The following is a 22,277-nucleotide window of genomic DNA, read 5'->3' on the forward strand; positions in this document are numbered from 1 at the left end:
TATATCCGATGTTTTGATCGCCCATTATTGCATTTTATTGCAATGTTGCTACAACCCAAAAAAATGTAATTTGGGCTTTTAGAATTTTATTCTCATTACGCCGCTTACCAGTCGGATTAATTCTTTTTTTATATAGATCGGGCGATTCTGAAAGCGGTGATACCAAATATGTGTATGTGTGATTTTTTATTATTATTATTATTTTTATTTTGAATGGGCTTAAAAGGGGGGCGATTTAAACTTTTATATATTTTTTTTATTTTAAAAACTTTTTATTAAAAATTGTTTGCACTTTTTGCTTGCTTCAATAGTCTCCATGGGAGACTAGAAGCTGCAGTTATCTGATCCCTCTGCTACACACAGGCGATGAGCAGATTATGTGTGTAGCAGAAATGCTCAATTGCTATGAGCGCCGACCACTGGGCGGCGCTCATAGCATTCTGGCAATGGCAACCACAGGGGTCTCCTGCAGTCCTCAGGTTTTTATGCCAACACATCGGCGATCATGTGACGGGGTTGCCTAGGGATGGAGCCAACCCTGACTAAATGCGATGACTCACACCCCTATGACTAAACGTGCAGGTAGGATATAAGTATATAAAGTGGTTTTTACACATGATATTAGCGCTGATTTTAATGAAAAAAGTGTGTTAGTGATGCACATTGCATCACTAACAACGCAATGGGGGCAGTTTAGATGGTACACAGGACATGACAGATTCCCTTTAAGCAGTAGAGTTTCCAATATGGGGTCACCTGGGGGTGTTGCTGTTCTGGCACCTCAGGGGCTTGGCTAATAGCACTCACATGCTGTTCTAACGGAATCTGCGTTCTAAAAGCCAAGTAGCACTCCTTCCCATCCGATCCCTGCCGTCTGCTCAAACAGTGGACAAGCACATATGGGGTACTGCCACGTTCAGTAAAAATTGCATAACAAATTGTGGGGTCCAACTTCTCCTGTTACCCCACTTGTAAATTATATATTTGGTGCTAAAGCAGTATTTTAGTGGAAAAAATGAATCTTTAATTAATTAATAATTAAATGTTATACATTTTTGTGGTGAATAAATAAGAAGGAACGTTTTTTTTTTTTTCTGTGCTGCCAGGAATACCAATATTGAGATCGGAGATCGTCAGTGGATGGAGCCAGGACACCAGGAGAATTTACTTGCGTTTTTTTTTTTTTGTTACAATAGATCTCAACTTCTCCATCTATTTTCCCACCACAACCCTTCTATACCACTTACTACTCGCATTCTCATGGCTCGTTCCACCCTCAGCATTCACCTAATATTTTCTTTCTCACAATGATCACACATCATATATATATATATATATATATATATATATATATATATATATATATATATATATATATATATATATATATATATATATATATATATTTATTTATTTATTTATTTATTTATTTATTTTTCATAAGTATTGCTTATATTAAATTCATGTAAACTGTTTTTTTCTCGACAAACTTCATTCAAATTGACAAGTCATCTGACACCCCATGTGTCTTTTTTTTTGCCCACTTATTTGAAGGTAGTGTCTATTTATACCTGCACGTGGGCTTTGTCGTGTTACTGTGGTTTGTCCTGAGGATGACGTGTGCTAACTTCAAAACGCGTCGACAAATAAAGAACTCAATCAAAATCTCCTGGTGTACTGGCTACATCCACTGACTATCTCCAATCTCAATGCTGGTATTCCTGCAGTGCAGAAAAAAAACAACAACATTCTTTCTTATTTATTCATCCTGCATTTTCTTGTGGGTCTGCAGCAGCCTTAATGAAACCTCTTTGCTTTGTTTTGGGCACACAACTTCACAAGAGAGAGGAACTGAGAGAGGGTATTCAGCTCCAAAATTCGAGTCCATATTGATTTCAGTGGGGTTCAGGTTCAGATTCAAGTTCGGGTACAGCTCTAGTACCATAACGCGAACTTCCACAGGTCTGCTCATCCCCCTACTCACTATACCTCTGGATAAAATCCTTGAAGAGTGTAATTTCCAAAATGGGGTTACTTGTGGGGGTTTTCTGCTATTTTGGCACCTTATAGGCTGTGCAAATGCAACATGGTGCTGGCAATCTATTTCAGCCAACTTTGTGTTCCAAAATTCAAATAATTTGCCTTCCCTTCCTAGCCCTGCTGTTTGTCCAAACAGAGGTTTCTGACCACATGTGGGATACCGGCGTGTCCAGAAACAAATTGTGGGGTCCATTTTCTCGTGCTATTCCTTGTAAAAGTGAAAAAATTGAGGCTAAAGCAACATTTTAGAGGAAACTTAAAAAAAAAAATTTCATTCCACTTTGCATTAATTCCTGTGTAGCACCTGAAGGGATAAAACATTTCCTGACAATGTTTTTTTAAATATTTAAGGGGTGCGATTGTTATAATGGTATCACTTTTGGGGAGTTTCCAATATACAGGTTCATCAAAGTCCATTTAAATCTGAATAAGTCCCTAAAGAAACAGGTTTTGTAAATTTGTTGAAAAAATAAGAAATTGCTGCTAAACATTTAACCCCTCTAATATCCTAACAAAATAAAATGACATTTGCAAAATGAAGTAGCTGTAAAGTAGACATATGGGAAATATTGCCATATTTTTCAGACCATAAGACGCACCTAGGTTTTAGGGGAGAAAAATAGAAAAAAAATGTAAACAAAAAATGTGGTCATGATGCCCTGTTAAGGGGGAGGAGGTCTGCTTCTGACAGTGTTATAGGGGTAATGTCCCCCAATTCTGATAATATCCCCCATCCTGGTATGCATGGCACCCCTCTTCCTGGTATGTATGGCACCCTTCATCCCTCTTCCTGGTATGTATTGCATCCTTCATCCTGGTATATATGGCCCCCTTCATCCCTCATCCTGGTATGTATGGCACCCTTCATCCCTCATCCTGGTATGTATGGCACCCTTCATCCCTCTTCCTGTTATGCTTGGCACCCTCTGATCCACATCACGCTGCACACAAAAAAATAAACATTCATACTCTCCTCCTCTCTCCTCCAGCGCTGCGTCCGACACGGATCTCATTGTGTGAGCCATGCATAGCGTAACTGCCATGCGCCCTCACACTGTGAGATCCTGTGCTGGAATAGTCACTGTGCCCCACGCCGGGATTATGGACGTGGGGGACCAGTGACCCTTCACTCTCCTTAATAGCGCGTGCACTGTACCCACAGCACGGCTCCTGCTGCTGCTCTGCGGTCTGTGTGCCTGCTATTAAAGACAATGTATATTCACTGCAATCCACTCCTATGAGCGTGAGGAGCAGTAAGTATTCATTTTCTTTAGTAGCGGACATAATGTAGGCTGCAGCAGGGGACTTCTGCCTCCTGTGCCCCGCTCCTCTGCCGCTGGTATGTATGGCACCCCTCATCCCCATCCTGGTATGTATGGCACCCTTCACCCCTTTTCCTGGTATGTATGGCACCCTTCACCCGTCTTCCTGGTATGTATGGCACCCTTCACCCCTTTTCCTGGTATGTATGGCACCCCTCATCCCCATCCTGGTATGTATGGCACCCTTCACCCCTTTTCCTGGTATGTATAGAACCCTTCACCCCTTTTCCTGGTATGTATGGCACCCTTCACCCGTCTTCCTGGTATGTATGGCACCCTTCACCCGTCTTCCTGGTATGTATGGCACCCTTCACCCCTCTTCCTGGTATGTATGGCACCCTTCACCCCTCTTCCTGGTATGTATGGCACCCTTCACCCCTCTTCCTGGTATGTATGGCACCCTTCACCCCTCTTCCTGGTATGTATGGCACCCTTCACCCCTCTTCCTGGTATGTATGGCACCCTTCACCCCTCTTCCTGGTATGTATGGCACCCTTCACCCCTCTTCCTGGTATGTATGGCACCCTTCACCCCTCTTCCTGGTATGTATGGCACCCTTCACCCCTCTTCCTGGTATGTATGGCACCCTTCACCCCTCTTCCTGGTATGTATGGCACCCTTCACCCCTCTTCCTGGTATGTATGGCACCCTTCACCCCTCTTCCTGGTATGTATGGCACCCTTCACCCCTCTTCCTGGTATGTATGGCACCCTTCACCCCTCTTCCTGGTATGTATGGCACCCTTCACCCCTCTTCCTGGTATGTATGGCACTCTTCACCCCTCTTCCTGATGTGTATGGCCCCCTTCACCCCTCTTCCTGATGTGTATGGCCCCCTTCATCCCTCATCCTGATGTGTATGGCCCCCTTCATCCCTCATCCTGATGTGTATGGCCCCCTTCATCCCTCATCCTGATGTGTATCATCCTGATGTGTATGGCACCCTTCACTCCTCATCCTGATGTGTATGGCACCCTTCACCCCTCATCCTGATGTGTATGGCACCCTTCACCCCTCATCCTGATGTGTATGGCACCCTTCACCCCTCATCCTGATGTGTATGGCACCCTTCACCCCTCATCGTGGTGTGTATTGCACCTCTCATCCTGGTATGTATGGCACCCTTCAGCCCTCATCCTGGTATGCTTGGCACCCTCTGATCCACATCATGCTGCACACAAACAAATAAACAATCATACTCACCTCCTCTCTCCTCCAGCACTGCGTCCGACAGGGATCTCACTGTGTGAGCCATGCATGGCTTAACTGCCATGCGCCCTCACACTGTGAGATGCTGTGCCGGAATAGTCACTGCGCCCCATGCCGGGACTATGGAAGTGGGAGCAGTGACCATTCACTCTCCTTAATAGCGCACTGTACCCGCAGCGCGGCTCCTGCTGCTGCTCTGCTGTGTGCGTGCCCCCTATTAAATACAATGCATATTCACTACAATCCACTCCCATGGGCGTGGGGAGCAGTGAATATTCATTTTATTTAGTAGTGGGCACAATGTAGGCTGCAACACGGGGCTGCTGCCTCCTGTGCCCTGCTCCGCTGCCGCTCCTCCCACACCACCCACAGCATATATATTGGACTATAAGAAGCACCCCCCACTTTCCTCCAAAATTTCAGAGGAAAAAAGTGCGTCTTATAGTCCGAAAATACGGTATTTATTAAGTATTTTGTACATCTCATAGAATGGTAAAGTTGGAAGGGACCTCCTGGGTCATCTGGTCCAACCCCCTGCTCAAAGCAGGATTCACTAAATCATCTCAGACAGATATCTGTCCAGCCTCTGTTTGAAGATGTCTATTGAAGGGGAACTCGCCACCTGTCGTGGCAGCCTGTTCCACTCATTGATCACCCTAACTGTCAAAAAGTTTTTTCTAATATCTAATCTGTGTCTCCTCCCATTCAGTTTCATCCGATTGCTTCTAGTCTTTCCTTGTGCAAATGAGAATAAAGATGATCCTTCTACAATGTGACAGCCCTTGAGATATTTGTAGACAGCTATTAAGTCTCCTCTCAGTCTTCTTTTTTGCAAGCTAAACATTCCCAAATCCTGTAACCGTTCCTCATAGGACATGGTTTGTAGACCGGTCGCCATTCTGGTCGCTCTTCTCTGAACTTGCTCCAGTTTGTCGATGTCTTTTTTAAAATGTGGTGCCCAAAACTGAACACAGTGTTCCAGATGAGGTCTGACCAAAGAGGAGTAAAGTGTGATAATGACTTCACGTGATCTGGACTGTATGCTTCTGTTAATACATCCCAGAATTGTATTTGCCTTTTTTGCTGCTGCATCACGCTGTTGACTCATGTTCAGTCTATGATCTATTAGTATACCTAAGTCTTTTTCGCATGTACTGTTGCTTAGCTCTATTCCTCCCATTCTGTATATGCTTTTTTCATTTTTATTGCAAGATGTAGTACTTTGCATTTTTCCCTGTTAAAAAACATTCTGTTAGTTGCTGCCCACTGCTCCAGTTTATTTAGGTCTTTTTGTGAATCCTCTCTCTCTCTTCTCTAGTGTTAGCTATCCCTCCTAGCTTTGTGTCATCAGCAGTTTTAATCAGCTTACCCTCAATTCCTTCATCTAAATCATTGATAAAGATGTTGAGCAATGCAGGTCCCCGGACGGAGCCCTGTGGTACCCCACTTGTTGAGACATTCATCCAACTGGATGTGAAGCCATTTACGACCACTCTTTGAGTCCGATCACTAAGCCAATTATGAATCCACCTAAGGCTGTGTGCCCACGTACCGTTTTTCAAGCGTTTATGCTGCGGAATTTCCGCAGCGGAAACGCTTGTAAAACGCTAGGTAATCCGCACCCCATGGTCCCCAAGGGGATTCCGCATGTTCTATGCACATGCTGCGGATTTTTCCGCAGCGTTTATGCTGCGTACAAAAATCCGCAGCATGTCATTTAATTTTGCGGAAGTGCAGCGGAACTCCCGCCATTGACTTGCATTGAGACGCACAGAAACCGCGACTGTACATTTTTACAAGCGGCTTCTATGCGTCTCTATGTGCGGATGGTACCCAGTTCTGGAGGAGAGGAGACTCTCATCCAGACCTGGGTACCATTGTACCTGTAAAAAAAGTATAAAATAACAAATAAAGTTTATACTCACCTGTCCGGCGTCTTCTCTCTGAATGCCAGCAACGCTGAAGGACCTTCGGTGACTTCACAGTCATGTGACCGCAGGCCCTTCACCGCTCTGTCTCGCGATATGCCGGCAGCCGGGAACGAGCCAGGAAGCAGCGCTGCAGCCACGCCGGGGTCTCGGGGGTGAGTATAGCTTTATTTGTTTTAATTTTTACTGTTCACACTGTATAAATCCATGCTGTTTGCATGGATTTATACAGTGTGACCTAGTTGTCAAGCACTTTCCAAGTGATGCTATCGCCTGGAAAGCGCTTGTCAATCTGCATGCGGAAACGCATGTGAACCCGCATGTGGATCCGCATGTATTCTGCAGGAAAAACGCATGCACAATCTGCATGCATTTTTTTCTGCCAGGGAGATGCAGAAATGCTGCAGAAATTTTCTGCTTCATTTCTGCATCGTGGGCACATAGCCTAACAGTTGCCTTGTTCATTCCATACTTGGTCATTTTTTCAATAAGGATGGTGTGAGATACTTTGTCAAATGCTTTGCTGAAGTCAAGATATACTATATCTACAGCATTTCCCTGATCTACCCAGTCAATGATTCTGTCATAGAAGGAAATTAAGTTAGTCTGACATGACTTGTTAGTTACAAACCCATGCTGACTCTGGTTAATCACTTCATTCTTATACAGGTACTTACATACATGTTGTTTAATAATTTGTTCAAAGATCTTTCCTGGTATAGAAGTCAGACTCACTGGCCTATAGTTCCCTGGGTCCACCTTCTCCCCCTTTTTGAAGATAGGAACAACATTTGCTCTTCTCCAGTCTTCTGGGACTTCTCCTGTTCTCCAAGAATTTTCAAAGATTATGGAGAGTGGTTCTAAAATTTCTTCTACGATCTCCTCCAGTACTCTGGGGTGTAATTCATCTGGACCTGGAGACTTGAACTCATTTATGTTAGCTAAATATTCCCTCATAGTCTTTCTGTTTACAGATAACCTGGATTCTTCTATTCCTTTAATAGGACAGTGAAGATCAGTTGATGTTACATTTTCTTTCTGAGAGAAAACTGATGCAAAATAGGAATTAAAAAGTTCTGCCTTCTCAACATCCTTTCTTACCATTTCACCAATTTCATCCTGTAAAAATCCTATAGCATCTTTGACTTTTCTTTTACTTTTGACATACCCCCAAAATCCTTTTTTATTGCTTTTGACATCTCTTGCAAGCCTTAATTCATTGTCAGCTTTAGCTAACCTGATACGTGCCCTGCAGGATCTGCAGACTGCATTATAATCTTCTTTACATATGCCTCCCTCTTTCCATTTGATAAACATTTCTTTCTTTCTTTTTAGCATGTGTTTAAGTTCTGTGTTCATCCATCCTGGTTTCCTTAAATGCTTCCCATCTTTCCTACTTTTCGGGATTGTTAACGATTGTGCTTTGAGAATCTCATTTTTAAAAATTTCCCATCCTTCCTGGACATTTTTGTCCTTAAGGACATCCAGCCATTGGATCCCTCCTATTCTCTTTCTGAGTCACTTAAAATCTGCCTTTCTGAAATCTAACCTTGAAGTTTGAGTCTTCACATGTCTTTCTCCTCTCGTTATCCAAAATTCTATAATAGCATGATCGCTGCCTCCTAGGGTCCCAGCCACTTTTATCTCCTCAACCATTTCCTCCCTGTTTATAAGGATTAGATCCAAAGTAGCAGATCCCCTTGTTTTCTCCCCTACCTTTTTGGAAGATAAAGTTGTCAGCAAGAGAGGATAAGAATTTGCTTGACCTGTTAGTTTTACTTGAGAGAGATTCCCAACAAATGTCTGGATAGTTGAAATCTCCCATGACCACTACGTCATATTTTTTGGAGAACTTGGTCATTTGATACATAAAGAGTTCATCCATATCTTCAGCTTGCCCAGGTGGCCTGTAGTAAATGCCTACAATGGTGTCCTTTCCGCTGTTCTCTCCTTGTATTCTTACCCAAACAGTTTCCACAGAACTCCCAGTCTCTGAAGCTTCAATCTCTGTGCAGATATACGCTTTTCTAACATACAATGCGACACCTCCTCCTCGTTTATCAAGTCTGCTTCTTGTATCCTTTTAGCCTTGTATTCCAATCATGTGTATCGTCCCACCAAGTTTCAGTCATTCCAATCACATCATATTTCTTTTCCTGCGTTAGTAGTTCCAATTCTCCTTGTTTGTTGCCCATGCTTTGTGCATTTGTATAAAAACATTTTAGTTTGTGATTGGTTTCTCTTCCTCCCATATTTTTATTATTTAGATTTTTTTTGTCTTTGTTCTTTCTTTCCACTTCCAGTAGCAGAGATCTCAATAGTTTTTGTCAGCTGTATGGCTTTTTCTGGCCTTTTGCTTCCCTTCCCACATTGTTCTAGTTTAAATCTCTCCTGATGAGTGTAGCAAGGCGACTTCCAAATACTTTCAGTCTTCGTAAGGGGCACTCCATCTCTAGCAAAGTAGTCCATCATATAGGTAATTCATTCCGTGATCCAGAAATCCAAATCCTTGTTGATGGCACCATCGACGTAGCCAGTTGTTCACCTGTAGAATCTTATTCCACCTCATTGTTCCATGGCAATCCACTGGGAGGATGGATGAGAAGACCACCTGCGCTCCCAATTCTTTCACTTTCTTGCCTAATTCTTGAAAGTCACTACAGATGGTTTCCAGATCCTTTCTTGCGGTGTCATTTGTCCCCACATGTATTAGCAGGAATGGGTAGTGATCTATAGGTCTGAAGAGTCTTGATATCCTGTCAGACCCATCTTTAATTTTTGCTCCTGGAAGACAGCACATTTCTCTTGAGGTTATGTCTGGTCTGCAGATAGTGGCCTCTGTTCCTTTCAACAGGGAATCCCCCATCACCACCACTCTCCGTTTTTTCTTCACAACATTTTTCTTTCTCCATCCAGGAGGATTCTGAGGGCTTACAAGGTTATTCATTGTGTGCAAAGTCTTATCTTGCTGTATTTCTTCATGGTTCTCCTGCGTGAGAGCCTGGTACTGGTTCCTGAGCAGTATGGGTGCTGACTGCCTCTCGATCCTCCTGCTTTTGTGGGTCACATGCTTCCATTCCTCTGTTTCGTCAGGTGCAGTTCGAATTTCTTCTCTTTCTGTATAATGAAGAGATAATTCTGCTCTAAGAACTCTTCACCTTCCTTAATGATTTTCAAGGTAGTTAACCTCTCTTCTAGATTTCACAACTTTTCCTCCAACAGGGACACAAGCTTGCATTTCTGGCATGTGAAGTTTGGCTTTTCCACTGGCAAGTCTGTGAACATGTAGCAGCATATGCAGCTCACCAAATGGCTCCTGGACTCTTCCATGTTCTTATTGTTAATATGTTATGAAAACAGTGAAAAACGCTCCAAAATTCAAATCCAGTGTTCTTTGAGCTCGCGGAGACTCTTCGCTTATCCCAAAATGCAGTGGGAATATGCAAATTATCTCCTCAGGACTCCTCCCCTGGTTTACCAATGTCCTCCTTTCAGCTCCAACGGCCATAATCCAGTGTTCTTTGAGCTCGCGGAGACTCTTCGCTTATCCCAAAATGCAGTGGGAATATGCAAATATCTCCTCAGGACTCCTCCCCTGGTTTACCGATGTCCTCCTTTCAGCTCCAACGGCCAAAATCCAGTGTTCTTTGAGCTCGCGGAGACTCTTCACTTATCCCAAAATGCAGTGGGAATATGCAAATTATCTCCTCAGGACTCCTCCCCTGGTCTGTACAATTGTTGCCAAAATTTTCATAAGCGCATAACATATCAACGTAAATTTACCACTAACATAAAGAGCAATGTGTCACAAAAAAAAAAAAGTCTTAGAATCACTGGTAACTGTTGAAGCGTTCCAGAGTTATTATCACATACACTGACAGTGGTCAGATTTCAAAAACAACTTCTCACCTATCGAGAAGATAGGTTATAACGTGCTGATCAGTGTTGTCTCATCGCCGGAACCCTCATCAATAGCCAGAATGGAGACATTTTATCACCATTACAAACAGGGCTGTGTCATCGTTAAGCCAAACCTCCAACTCCTCAATGTCCATGACACCGACTCCACGACTCCGACTCCCTCATACATGGCTCATGTTTAAAGGAACCTTTCACGTCCTAGCTGCTCTCTAGACTGCCCCCATAGCATTGTTGGTGATGCAGTATGTATCACTAACAAGCTGTTTTCATGAAAATTGGTGCAGCTATAATGATTTTATCCTATGACGCCATGATGCTCTATTCCCCTTTTCAGTGAAGCTGGTAATCACACAGCCTCACTGCGCAGGCGGCCGGACATATATAAGTGCGCCTGCGCTCCACAATATCAGCGCTTGCTGGGAGCAGGATTCAAATACATGGGCGGCACCAGCAGTGAGTGAATGCTGTGTCTGCCCGTGACTGAATATGACAAGCCGCCCCTATGACTGAAAACGCAGGTAGGATCTACGTATATTAAACGTTATCAAATCATTATACTACCACCAATTTTCATTAAAACAGCTTGATAGTGATGCACATTGCCTCACTAACAACGCTATGGGGGCAGTCAAGAGGGCAGCTAGGACGTGACAGGTTCCCTTTAAGTGATAAATTTGCTGTAGCACAGATTCATCTCAGCTAAAAGTCTACACCCTTAGATCAGGAATAGGACAGACATTTATAGGACATTTCATAACTTTCCCAAATTCTTATGAAAAAAATATTCCCTACAAACTACATTGAATTACTGTACCCAATTTATTATATATACTTTAGGAGTCGGGAGTTGGTCCATTTTATACCGACTCCACGACTCCGACTCCACAGCCCTGGTCTTATGGTCCGAACGCAGAGCTTACCTGATAGTTATGGTGGTGATGGAGCAGGATCGCAGGGCCCTCCATTCCCTCCCTCCCTCGGGAACCCAGCAGTAGAGGTGAGATGCTGTGGGCCGGTGTCTGGCTGGGCCCTGGTGAGCGGTGTGGCAGGGCAGAGCGGAACGGCGTGGCAGAGCGGCGCAGCTTTCTGGTGTGCACAGCCATCTTCCTGAAGCTGTGATCTACAGAAAAATGGCCGCTCGAGCCAGTGCATGCGCAGACTGATGGCTCGGGCGGCCATTTTCCTGTAGATCACTGCTTCAGGAAGATGGCTGAGCACGCTGCTCTGCCACGCCGGCCCCCAGCTATCTTACCTCTTCTGCTGCAGCCACCAGGTTCCTGAGGGAGGAAACGGAGGGTCCTGCCATCCTGCTCCACCTCCATCGCAACTCCCCGCTGCTGGAGCACCAGCTTCCTGAAGGACTCTGCCTCCACCGCCCCCCAGGTAAGATATCTATTCAGACAATAAGACGGACCTACATCTTATAAAAAATATTTTGTTTTATATTCCACCCTAAAATTTGGGGTACGTCTTATGGTCTGGTGCGTCTTATAGTCTGAAAAATACGGTAAATAAAATTAAGATTTATAGTTTCATCTAGAACGTTAGCAAGAACCTTGACTCTGCTATATATGAACACTGTTGGCCTCAATCATCAAGGTGCTTTGCTTGTTTTCCGGTGCAAAACACCTTGACTTGTGCAAATGTTTTATGACATTTCAGTTTTGCAGAAAATTTTATGCAGCTTCTGACCATCTCTGCCAAAGTGGGCATAGGTTGGAGAGGAGCAGCAAGGCCCACCCAGTGAAGCCATTAAAATTGATGCTACTTTGGTGGCATAAATTACGCCAGAAATGTACTCGTGTCATTGACTGGAGTAACATTTCTGGCAGAGGTACACATCAGTTGTAAGATTCTCCTAGTCCATTAAAGAGAACCTGACAGCTCTCCCATGCCCTCCAACTTGCCAACATGAGACTATTTGTTGCTAAATACCCTGCCTAACCAGCCCTCTATAGTGTTTAACACCTAGAGTCATGTTTAAAAAAAAGGCTTTCTAAAGTTTGCGTTTCATATGCTAATTAGCCCTTTGACTAGTTGATGGGGTTTTGTTTTTCCCAGACTAGTAAGCCCTCGCAGAGCGTCTTCCTCATTTTTGGACATGTGCAGTGCGCCCCTGAAGCCGGGAAGTGTACACCCAGTTTCAGAAGAGCAACGATGTAGGTGAAGAAAGCTGCACGCATGCCAGAGTTTTGGAGAGAGCAGGTCTCTTGTAAATCATGTTATCATGCCCTCAGGACGTGATAGTATGCTGAGAGGGCCAAATTGTCTGGGGAAAACAACAGCCCCATGGACTAGACAAAGGCCTAATTAGCATATGAAGCACAAAGTTTCTAAAGCCTTTTTTTTAACCCTTTCACGACATATGACGCATATATACATAATATGTTGTGTCCCTTGTTTTTTGATACGGGCTCCGATGCTGAGCCCGCATTTTTCCCCTCATGTAACAGCTAATTTAAAAATGGGTCTCGGAAAATGGCAAAAACTTTTTTTCACACAAATGTTCAGATTTTTTTTTTCACCGCTTAAATAAAAAATAACAGACGTGTTTGATATCTGTATACTCTTTCTGACATGAAGAATGATATTGCCAGGTCAGTTTTATCATACAGTGAACATGGTAAATACAATTTTGGAATTGCACTTTTTTTTTTTTTGCAATTTCACCGCACTTGGAATTTTTTCCCGTTTTCAAGTACACTATGTGGTAAAAATCAGTGGTGTCATTCAAAAGTGCAACTCTGCCCACAAAATACACGCCCGCACATGGCCATATTGAGTGAAATATAAAACATGTATGGCTCTTGCAAGAAGGGGAGGAAAAAATGAGAAAAACTATGGAAAATGGCCCGGGGTTTGAAGGGGTTAAACATGGGACTTGATGTCAGGCAGGGTATTTAGCAACAAATAGTCTAATGTTGGTGGGTTGGAGGGCATAGGAGAGCTGTCAGGTTCCTTTTAAGAGTCATGCCATTCCTAATGAATTAGGCACAACTTACTCCAGCAGTATCAGTTTTAAGAATTGGGCCCCAGGATTTTATAATCTAATCTCTTCTTATGTAGAGTTAACATTGTGCTTTAAGCTTATGTAAAATCAGAGTGCATAGCTGCTGCATCCCTAAGTCAGACCAGAAATATTGTAAAATCATAGTGTGCCCACATGTAGCTGGACTGAAGCACATGCTCAGCTCTGCTACATCTGTGCACTCTCTGATTTTAAATTTTCTTTTTTCACATAAATATGCCATACTGATCTTACAGTGGACCTGCTGTCATCAGGTTTTTGCTATGTAATCAGAGAGCAGTATAATGTAGGGGTAGAGACCCTGATCCCAGCGATCCCTAGTAGGCAAATGTTTTAGTTCTTTGTTATATTCTTTTGTTCATCATAGGCTTTTACAGAACTTCAGACAAAAGTTATTGACACGCAACAAAAGGTGAAGCTTGCTGATCTTCAGATTGAACAGTTAAATAGAACAAAGAAACATGCTCATCTTACCAACACCGAAATTAAGAACTTGCCCGATGAAACACCAATGTATGAAGGTATAGGAAGGATGTAAGTAAATATCTTTTCTGTATTCATGCTTGAAACAATCACTGTAAGGCCGGGGTCCCACTAGCGTATCACATCGGATGCGATATGCTAATGACACTCGGCTCCTCCTCTGCTGTGAGCGTGAGCCGAGTGTCAGTGCTCTGTGCTCTGATCATCTCGTATGAGAGAATCTCAGCACAGGTGCGGACGAGACGGAGAGAGACATTTCTCCGTCTCCTCTATTGCTGAAATCCACGGGATTCGCACTGCACTCGGGTGATATCTGAGTGCAGTTCGATGTTTCACACGCACCCTTGGACACATATGGGTGCGTGCAATCTAATTCAGGGATGCAATCGCAGCAAGGTGCGATTGTTTTCTCATGCAAAATCGGCATCTATATATATAATTGTCTTATCCCGTCTGTCTTTCTGTCTGTCTTTCTGTCTGTCTCTCTGTCTATCTGTCTAGGAAATCCCGCGTCGCTCATTGGTCTGGCCGCGGCCAATCAGCGACGCGGGATTTCAGAAAAAGATGGCGGCCGTTAGCGGCTCATATGCCGCACTGAGGTCAGCGGTGATGCAGCCGGGAGATGAGCGGCGCTAGCCTCTCATCTCCCCTCTGCTGGCAGCTCAAGTACCCCGACAGGCGGCGCCGCTCACCTCCATGCGGCTAACGTCGGGAAATCAGCGGCTTGGCCCGCTGATCTCCGGACGGCAAGTGTGAACGGAGGACCAGGGAGCGGCGGGGCCGGTCGGGATGCTTCTGCTGCGAGCAGCCGCTCATCTCCCGGCTTCTCGCAGCGGAAGTAGCCGCACAAGCAGCGCCGTTCCCCGGTCCTCACTAATACGACGCTGATTGGTCGCGGTCGACGCCCGCGACCAATCAGCGATGTGGAAGGAAAATTTAAACGCCGTTCTGCTGATTGGTCGCGGTCGCCGGCCGCAACCAATCAGCATTATTGGCGCCAAATTTAAAACCCGCTCTGCTGATTGGTCGCGGCCGCCGGCCGTCACCAATCAGCGATTTTTACGCCAAATTTAAACACCGCTTTGCTGATTGGTCGCGGCCGGCAACTGCAACCAATCAGCGATTTTGGCGCCAAATTTAAACACCGCTCTGCTAATTGTGTCCGGTCGGCCACATACATATTCTGGAATACCCGATGCGTTAGAATCGGGCCACCATCTAGTGAGAGAATAATCGCAGATGTGAGCTGCATTATAGGATAACATTGGGGCGAGTGCAATCCAATTTTTTATCAGATTGCTCTCGCCCAATTGCATCGCAAGTGGGAGCGAGCCCTAATTATTGAAATTTTAGTTTAGGGTCAAATTGGTTAACCCTTGACTGAGTACTAAGAGCAGGATGCCAATACGTCTTTCATTACAAAACTTGTTGGAACTGTTGCATTATGTGTCAGCATACCTTTTCCTTTTTGGTAAGTAGGGAAGCGTCATCTGCTGTGCGTTTTCATATAGAGGAATGTGGTAAAGGGTTTTTATTTTTTTAATGAGTGTCGGTGGCAGGGATGTGGAGTCTGTAAGCCAAACCTCCGACTCCTCAATTTCCATGCCACTGACTCCAACTTAGACTCCGACTCCCTCATACTTGGCTCATGTTTAAGTGATAAATTTACTGTAGCACAGATTAATCTCAGCTAAAAGTCTAGACCCTTAGATCAGGAATAGGACAGACATTTATAGGACATTTCATAACTTTCCCAAATTCTTATAAAAATATTCCCCACAAACTGCATTAAACTACTGTACCCAAGTTATTATATATTTTAGGAGTCAGGAGTTGGTCCATTTTATACCGACTCCACAGCCCTGGTCGGTGGCCACTTTATGCCATTTGAATATACAGTGGCATAAGATGGAGGCTGATATTGGAGAATAGATCCGTTTTGCTGATATAAGGAAAAAAACATCTAAAATGAGCCCGGCGTTAATGAGAAAGTAAGAAACAACTGACAGCATGGACAATGTGACAATCCCTGAACATTCTAGTTAAAGGGAATCTGTCACCAAGAGTTTGCTATCCCCTCTGACAGCAGCAAGATGTAGGGGCAAAGACCTTGATTCCAGCAAGGTGTCACTTACTGGACTTCGTCCTGTGGTTTAGATGAAATCATTTTTTTCTGCTGCAGATCTTCCAGTTTTCGGAAAGCTGAGCTCTGTATAACCCCACCCATACCACTGATTAGCAGCTTTCTGTGTACACTGTGCATAGGCAGAAAGCTGCCACTCATTGGTGGGGGTGGGGTCATAATGAGCTCATGAATATGGAGGACTACCTTTTAGCAGGTTTATTAGTCCTCTGATAAAATCATTGCTTATCAGGATATTATCAAAACTACAGCAACCAGCCCAGTAAGACATACAATTGCTGGAATCCGGGTCTTTGTCTTTGCTGCTCTCAGATTAGCTGGCAAAAAACTGATAACACATTTCCTTAAAGAGGGCTTTATGAGTATGTTTTATTAAAGTAAGCACATTTTCTCCAAGCTCAGTGTTTTCATCCATTAGTTCCTGTTTGTTACCATTCCTCGCTCCTACATCTTTTGATACACTATCAAATCAGTGCCAACAGCACTACAGACAGTCTTCTGTATAGCCAAGGGGTCTTTAGTGATCTGTAAGTTATCACCTATTGTAGTGTAACTTTATATAACTACTTTAAAGGAGTTCTGCAGTGAAAAGATCATTTTGGCAGTGGGAAGTCAGGGGGTTAAAGCAGTAAAAGAATGTTTACTTGTCTACCTACTCGGCTCCCCACTAGAGCGCTACCACTCCGGTGGTCTGTGCCGGGCTGTGAGTGGTCACGTCTCTGAACTCCAGTGACCTTACTGCTGTGCGGCTGCTCCTGACCCTGCAGCCAATCAGTATAAGATGTACAGTCCTGCTCTTCGTTGTTGGCACCCATGAAGTTTAAGTACATAATATGGAATATCTCCTGAAAAAAATGAATCAAGTGAAAGTTTTTTTTTTGTATGGAGCACTCGTGTTAAATACAAAAGAGCAAATGATAAACAATAATTTAAAACCTAAAAACAATGGGAGGGAAAAATTAGAAAAACCTAAAGCTTGCTGTGTCACTGGTATTGGCACCCTTTACATTAATTTAGTATGGAAACACATTTTGACGCCGCTATGAAATCACAAAAGAGATTCACCTGTGATTGTCTGTGCCCACGTTACATGAATTAGCCAATCAATGGTGACTTCAGTGTTTTAAAAAGCCACATGGTAGGCCCTGTTCCTTTGTCACAATGGTTAAGACAAAGGAGCTGTCTGAGGACATCAGAACTGCTAGTAAACACAAGACTTGCTAAGGGTATAAGGCCATCTCCAAAGACCTTGTTATCGCAGTTTCAAAAGTGTGTAATTATTAAGACTTTTGCCAAGCATGGAACCGTCCAGAACCTCCCTGGACGTAGGGGAAAGAGGAAAATTGACAAGAGATGTCTTCAAAGGTTGGTGCGAATGGTGAAAAAAACACCACGTCAAACATCCAAAGACCTGATGGCCAACCTGGAACAGTCTGTAGTCATGGTTTCAACAAGTATCATATGCCGCACATTAAACCAAGCAGAGCTTTAAGGCCGAAGGCCAAGGAAGAAGCCATTACTGAAGAAATTACATAAAAAGGAACGACAGATCTTTGCCAAAGAGTACCTTCACAAAACACAATCCTTCTGGGAAAATTGTTCTGTGGACAGATGAAACAAAAATAGAGCTTTTTGGCAATGCAAAGAAACAGTTTGTTCACAGATGGCGCAATGAAGCTTATAAGCCTTACCAACCATTAAGCATAGTGGAGGATCCATAATGCTGGTGTGGGGTTGCTTTGCTGCGTCTGGTACTGAAGGCCTTGACCGTATCGTATGAATCATTAAATCAGAGAGTTATCAAGCCAAAAGATTTTAGAGGGAAATGTAATGTCCTACCCAGCGTAAGAAAACTTGGTTTGAGTCAAAGATCATGGGTCATCCAGCAAGACAGTGACCCAAAGCATACGTCCAAAAGTACACAGGAATCGTTGAAAAAGAAAACATGGACTGTTTTAAAATGGCCAGCAATGAGTCCTGACCTCCATCCCATTGAAAATCTTTGGGGTGAGCTGAAATCTGCCATTGGGAAAAAGAACCCTGCAAACATTCAAGAGCTTGAACAAACTGCAAAGGAAAAGTGGGAGAAAATTCCAGCTGAGAAGTGCAAGAAGCTTATAGATGGCTACAAGAAACGTTTGGAGGCTGTCAACAATGCCAAAGGGTGTGCAACCAAGTATTAATTAGGGGTGCCTAATAAAAAAAAATCCTGAGAATATAACTTTGGTACATTTATTTCTGAAGATATTATACAGTCTAAGAAAAAAATGAAGGGATGCCAATAATGGTGAGCAGCACTGTAAATTCAGGTGACTTCATCCCTTCCAGCCCAGCAGAGACCATTGGCACGGGAGCTAAGCCATGGATAGTGTTCATTCTTTTGTTGTTTTATCTCTTCTTGCCCACTGCTTGATTTACCTAATGACCAGAGAACCCTTTTAAGAAAAAGATGCCTTACTGCTTTGTATGCAGTAGGAAACCGACCAGGAAAGCAGCCCCACAAGTTAGTTGAATTGTTTTGGTCAGTTTTTGCAGTGGATCCTGTTAAATCCTAGTTTTTATAATGGTTTAGTTGGATTTTTAACAGGCACTATAGAGCAGAGGTCCTAGAAACCTAATGCAATGGAATACTAAAGTAAACAGTGCAAAGAGATCATAGAATAATAAAAACTGTGACATTGTAAAAAAATATATATTAACAGTGGCTATGTACCCCCAATGACTTTTTGGCGAGTTTTTGACGCTGCGCATTTTCCCTGTGTCAAAAAGCAAAGTAGATGGGATTTATAGAAAAATGCTTTATACCCAACGTAAACTAACCTGCGGTACGGTTTCAAATCGCAACATGTCAATTTCTCTTTCAGGTACTCTGAGTTTTATGTGCAGATTTTTCCCATAGACTTACATTAGATGCGGAAAATGCTCAGGTAAAACTACATGCGTTTTTAGTGCGTTTCCACGACGAAACCATACAAATCCATGTAATCCACACATGACTAAAGCAGTCAAGTTTTGACAAAGCCAAAGACCAGGAAATATGATAAACAAAGAAGCTTAGCTTGACATAGAGCAAAAAGAGACAAAAAACGCAGCATCAAAAACGCAAGTAACCTAATTTACTTAATAGGTGCAGAAATTGTGCAAAAATTCTGCAACATTAAAAGCTCATCTTGGGAATGTAGCCTTACTCCTATTTTTACAACAATCCCAAACAGTTAGAGAAGTGACACATAGGCTGTGTATTGCTTTTTTATAATCTATTTTCTCTGCCCTTGGTCCTTTTACAGTTTCGTCTTTGAAGTTGCTTCAGAAGAAATAATATTTTGTAGCTGCTTAGTAAACTTTACACAAAACCTTGAACTAATAGAACTGTTTTCCATTACAAATTACAATTTGCTTTTTAATATGAGCTTCCTTTTTTAGGTTTGTACTTCAAACTAAAGAAAAAATTCACTGTCAGCTCGTGAATAAACAAAAAATTGCAGATGACAAAATTGCGGAGATAGAGGTTGGTACCCTTTTTTTATACACTCTGTTGTAATTTGGAAATAGCGTTTCTTAGGCCAAGGCGCCATTATCAGTATTCGGTCAGTATTTTCTCTCAGGAGTGGGAGCCAAAACCAGGTGAGGAACCATCAGAGAAAAGGTATAATAGAAACAAGTCACCAATTCTGCATTTATCACCCACTCCTGGTTTTGTCTCCCACTCCTGAGAATAAATTCTGACTGAATACTGATAGTGGGGCCGTGGCCCTAGAATAAATCTTACGTTGGAGAAGGAGCCTTCCCAGAACACCTAACAGTGAGCAAGGGACTAAAGGCCCCAGACACATGAGATGGCTGTTGGCTGAGCAATCAGAAGTCCAAAGCTTTCTCTCCTGACTCTCCAGACACAGGAACGCTCACCTTTTGTGTTCTTCTGAGAGGGCTACAGCTAGTCTTATCTGGCAGCAATTCTGAGTGGAGACTTAAGCCCCCGTCTCACATAGCGAGATCGCTAGCGAGATCGGTGCTGAGTCACGGTTTTGGTGACGCAACAGCGACCTCACCAGCGATGTCGCTATGTGTGACACTTTGCAGCGATCAGGCCCCTGCTGTGAGGTTGCTGATCGCTGCAGAATGTCCTGGACCTTTTTTTGGTCGTTGCCCTCCCGCTGGTCAGCACACATCGCTGTGTGTGACCAGCGGGAGCAGTGATCAGGCTGGTAACCATGATAAACAGCGGGTTACTAGGGGCGCACGCCCACTTAGTAACCCGCTGTTTATCATGGTTACGAGCCTGCTAAAGTGAGCGGTAACCTCCCGCTCACTGTAGCAGAGTGGTAACCATGATAAACAGCGGGTTACTAGGTGCGTGTGTGCCCCTAGTAACCCGCTGTTTACCATGGTTACCAGCCTGCTCCTGCTTCAGCAGGCTGGTAACCAGGAGCAGGACATCGTGGAAAGATTCTTTCCACGATGTCGCTGCTCCCCTGATCGTTGGTGAGCCTGCCTGTTTGACAGCTCACCAGCGACCACATAGCGACGCTGCAACGATCCCGAAGTGTGACGAGGCCTTTAGAACAAGTGGATCGCCCATTCAAGTGGCCAGAACTTTGTCTCCAGAAAGATGATGGATTGATGACTTGACAGAATATGCCAGGGAGAGTAGAATCAGTCCTTTTAGACTTTCAACTTCCAATCCTTTTGTTTGGCAGTATGATAAGCTGCTTCCTCTATAGAGAAATGTTTGGGAAGCCACCTTACACATTAGACTATTGGCAGGTTCAGCCAACTTCAGTGTAATGCTTTATTCGATGACCTTAAAATGGAAAAGTCTTTGGAGTTGCACAATTATACTACATTACACCATTACTTTTCTCTTTTATTATGAGTGTGGTTGAATTGTTGATCCATCATAAGTCACCTTATTGACAAATATCCCATTTAGTGACTTTTACACATTTTTTCTTTGCTGTGTAGTGCAATGCTTTCATGGGAGCACAGATTATGCTGAAAGAAAATAACTCCGATTAACAATTTGTCTATTCTGCTCACTACTGTTATGTTAGTATTTTAATAGATTGTTGAAGATTTGAAAGATTTGGATGATTCCTTCCTAAAATCGTACCACCCTGCGTGTGTTGTGTGTAATATTGCAGCTTAGCCCTGTTAACTTCCATGAATAATCTACAATACCTGACAAGGACAGATGTGTGCTAGTCCCTTCTTTTCATCACTCAAAGTTAAATAATTAAGAGATTCTATCTAATTATCTGATGTTTGGGGTTTTTTTCTGCATGTTGTAAGGATTTTTACTTTCAGATTAATTAAGAAATGTAAGCTGTTTTATGTTACATACTTTTCATGAATCTGCCCTAACATATCGATTAGCTTTTGAATATTTTGTATTTGCAGCATACCAATCTTGTATTTTCTTTTTGCAGCAGAGAAAGTCGTATCTGGAGAGAAGTGTGAAAGAAGCTGAAGATAACATTAGAGAAATGTTATTGGCTAGAAAATCAATGTAATGGCACCAAATTGTTCCTGTTGAGTATTGAAATGGTTGAGAAACTTTCAGCTTTATGACAGATGTGTTATGTTAAAATTTTTTTGTTACATATTGACTTTGCATAAATTAATTGAAGTCTATCATTAAACTTTTTAATGTTGCTAAAGCAATTTGTGTGTTTTTTTTTCAATTAGTCCATTCATACATTTTTTCATAAAAGTATAAGGTGACCCTATCTAATTAGTGAGTGATAGTTAGACACCAGTTGTCAACAGCTATTCAGTTACTAAAGGCTAACCTTTTACTTGTCACAGTACATCTTAAGTGCTGTTATTGTGAAATAGAAACAATTAAAATGGGCAGATCTCAAAATAAAAGTCCACATGACAATCTACTGAGCGGTAGTTCAACTTGAGTTTCGCCAAGGCCTGGCTTTTTCTTGGGCTTCGAACATCAAGGTTGCAACATTTCATTTATGATTATCAATGTAAGTTTCTTCCCAGGGTGTAGGAATCAAAAAATGTCAAAAGAATCTTGCCTCTATTCCTGTGACTTATAATCAGCATGATACATACAATAAACCTAATAAAACAACAAACGTGCACAATACATTTTTACAGCTAATATTGTATTCGCCGCCCAATGAAACATACAGGTTCAGAAACTGCTAAGCGGGGCAAAGAAAATCCGCCGGTAGTCATTAATACACATAA

At 43.0% G+C, this 22,277-nt stretch overlaps 1 protein-coding gene across 1 annotated transcript in view; it reads left to right on the forward strand.

Annotated features, from left to right (window-relative positions):
- The window catches only part of PFDN1 (prefoldin subunit 1), a 40,823-nt gene extending 19,093 nt beyond the window's left edge, over nucleotides 1-21,730 (forward strand). Inside the window, exons 2-4 of the mRNA XM_073649498.1 lie at nucleotides 13,815-13,981; nucleotides 19,497-19,581; nucleotides 21,500-21,730. Coding sequence (XP_073505599.1) covers nucleotides 13,815-13,981; nucleotides 19,497-19,581; nucleotides 21,500-21,583 — 336 coding nt within the window. The 3' untranslated portion in view covers nucleotides 21,584-21,730. The remainder of the gene's footprint in view (nucleotides 1-13,814; nucleotides 13,982-19,496; nucleotides 19,582-21,499) is intronic.
- The last annotated feature ends 547 nt before the right edge of the window (nucleotides 21,731-22,277 follow it).

This window comes from Phyllobates terribilis, unplaced genomic scaffold (assembly GCF_046119375.1).
Source record: "Phyllobates terribilis strain yellow unplaced genomic scaffold, ASM4611937v1 Scaffold_10__3_contigs__length_209671492, whole genome shotgun sequence".
NCBI classification, from domain to species: Eukaryota; Metazoa; Chordata; class Amphibia; order Anura; family Dendrobatidae; genus Phyllobates; species Phyllobates terribilis.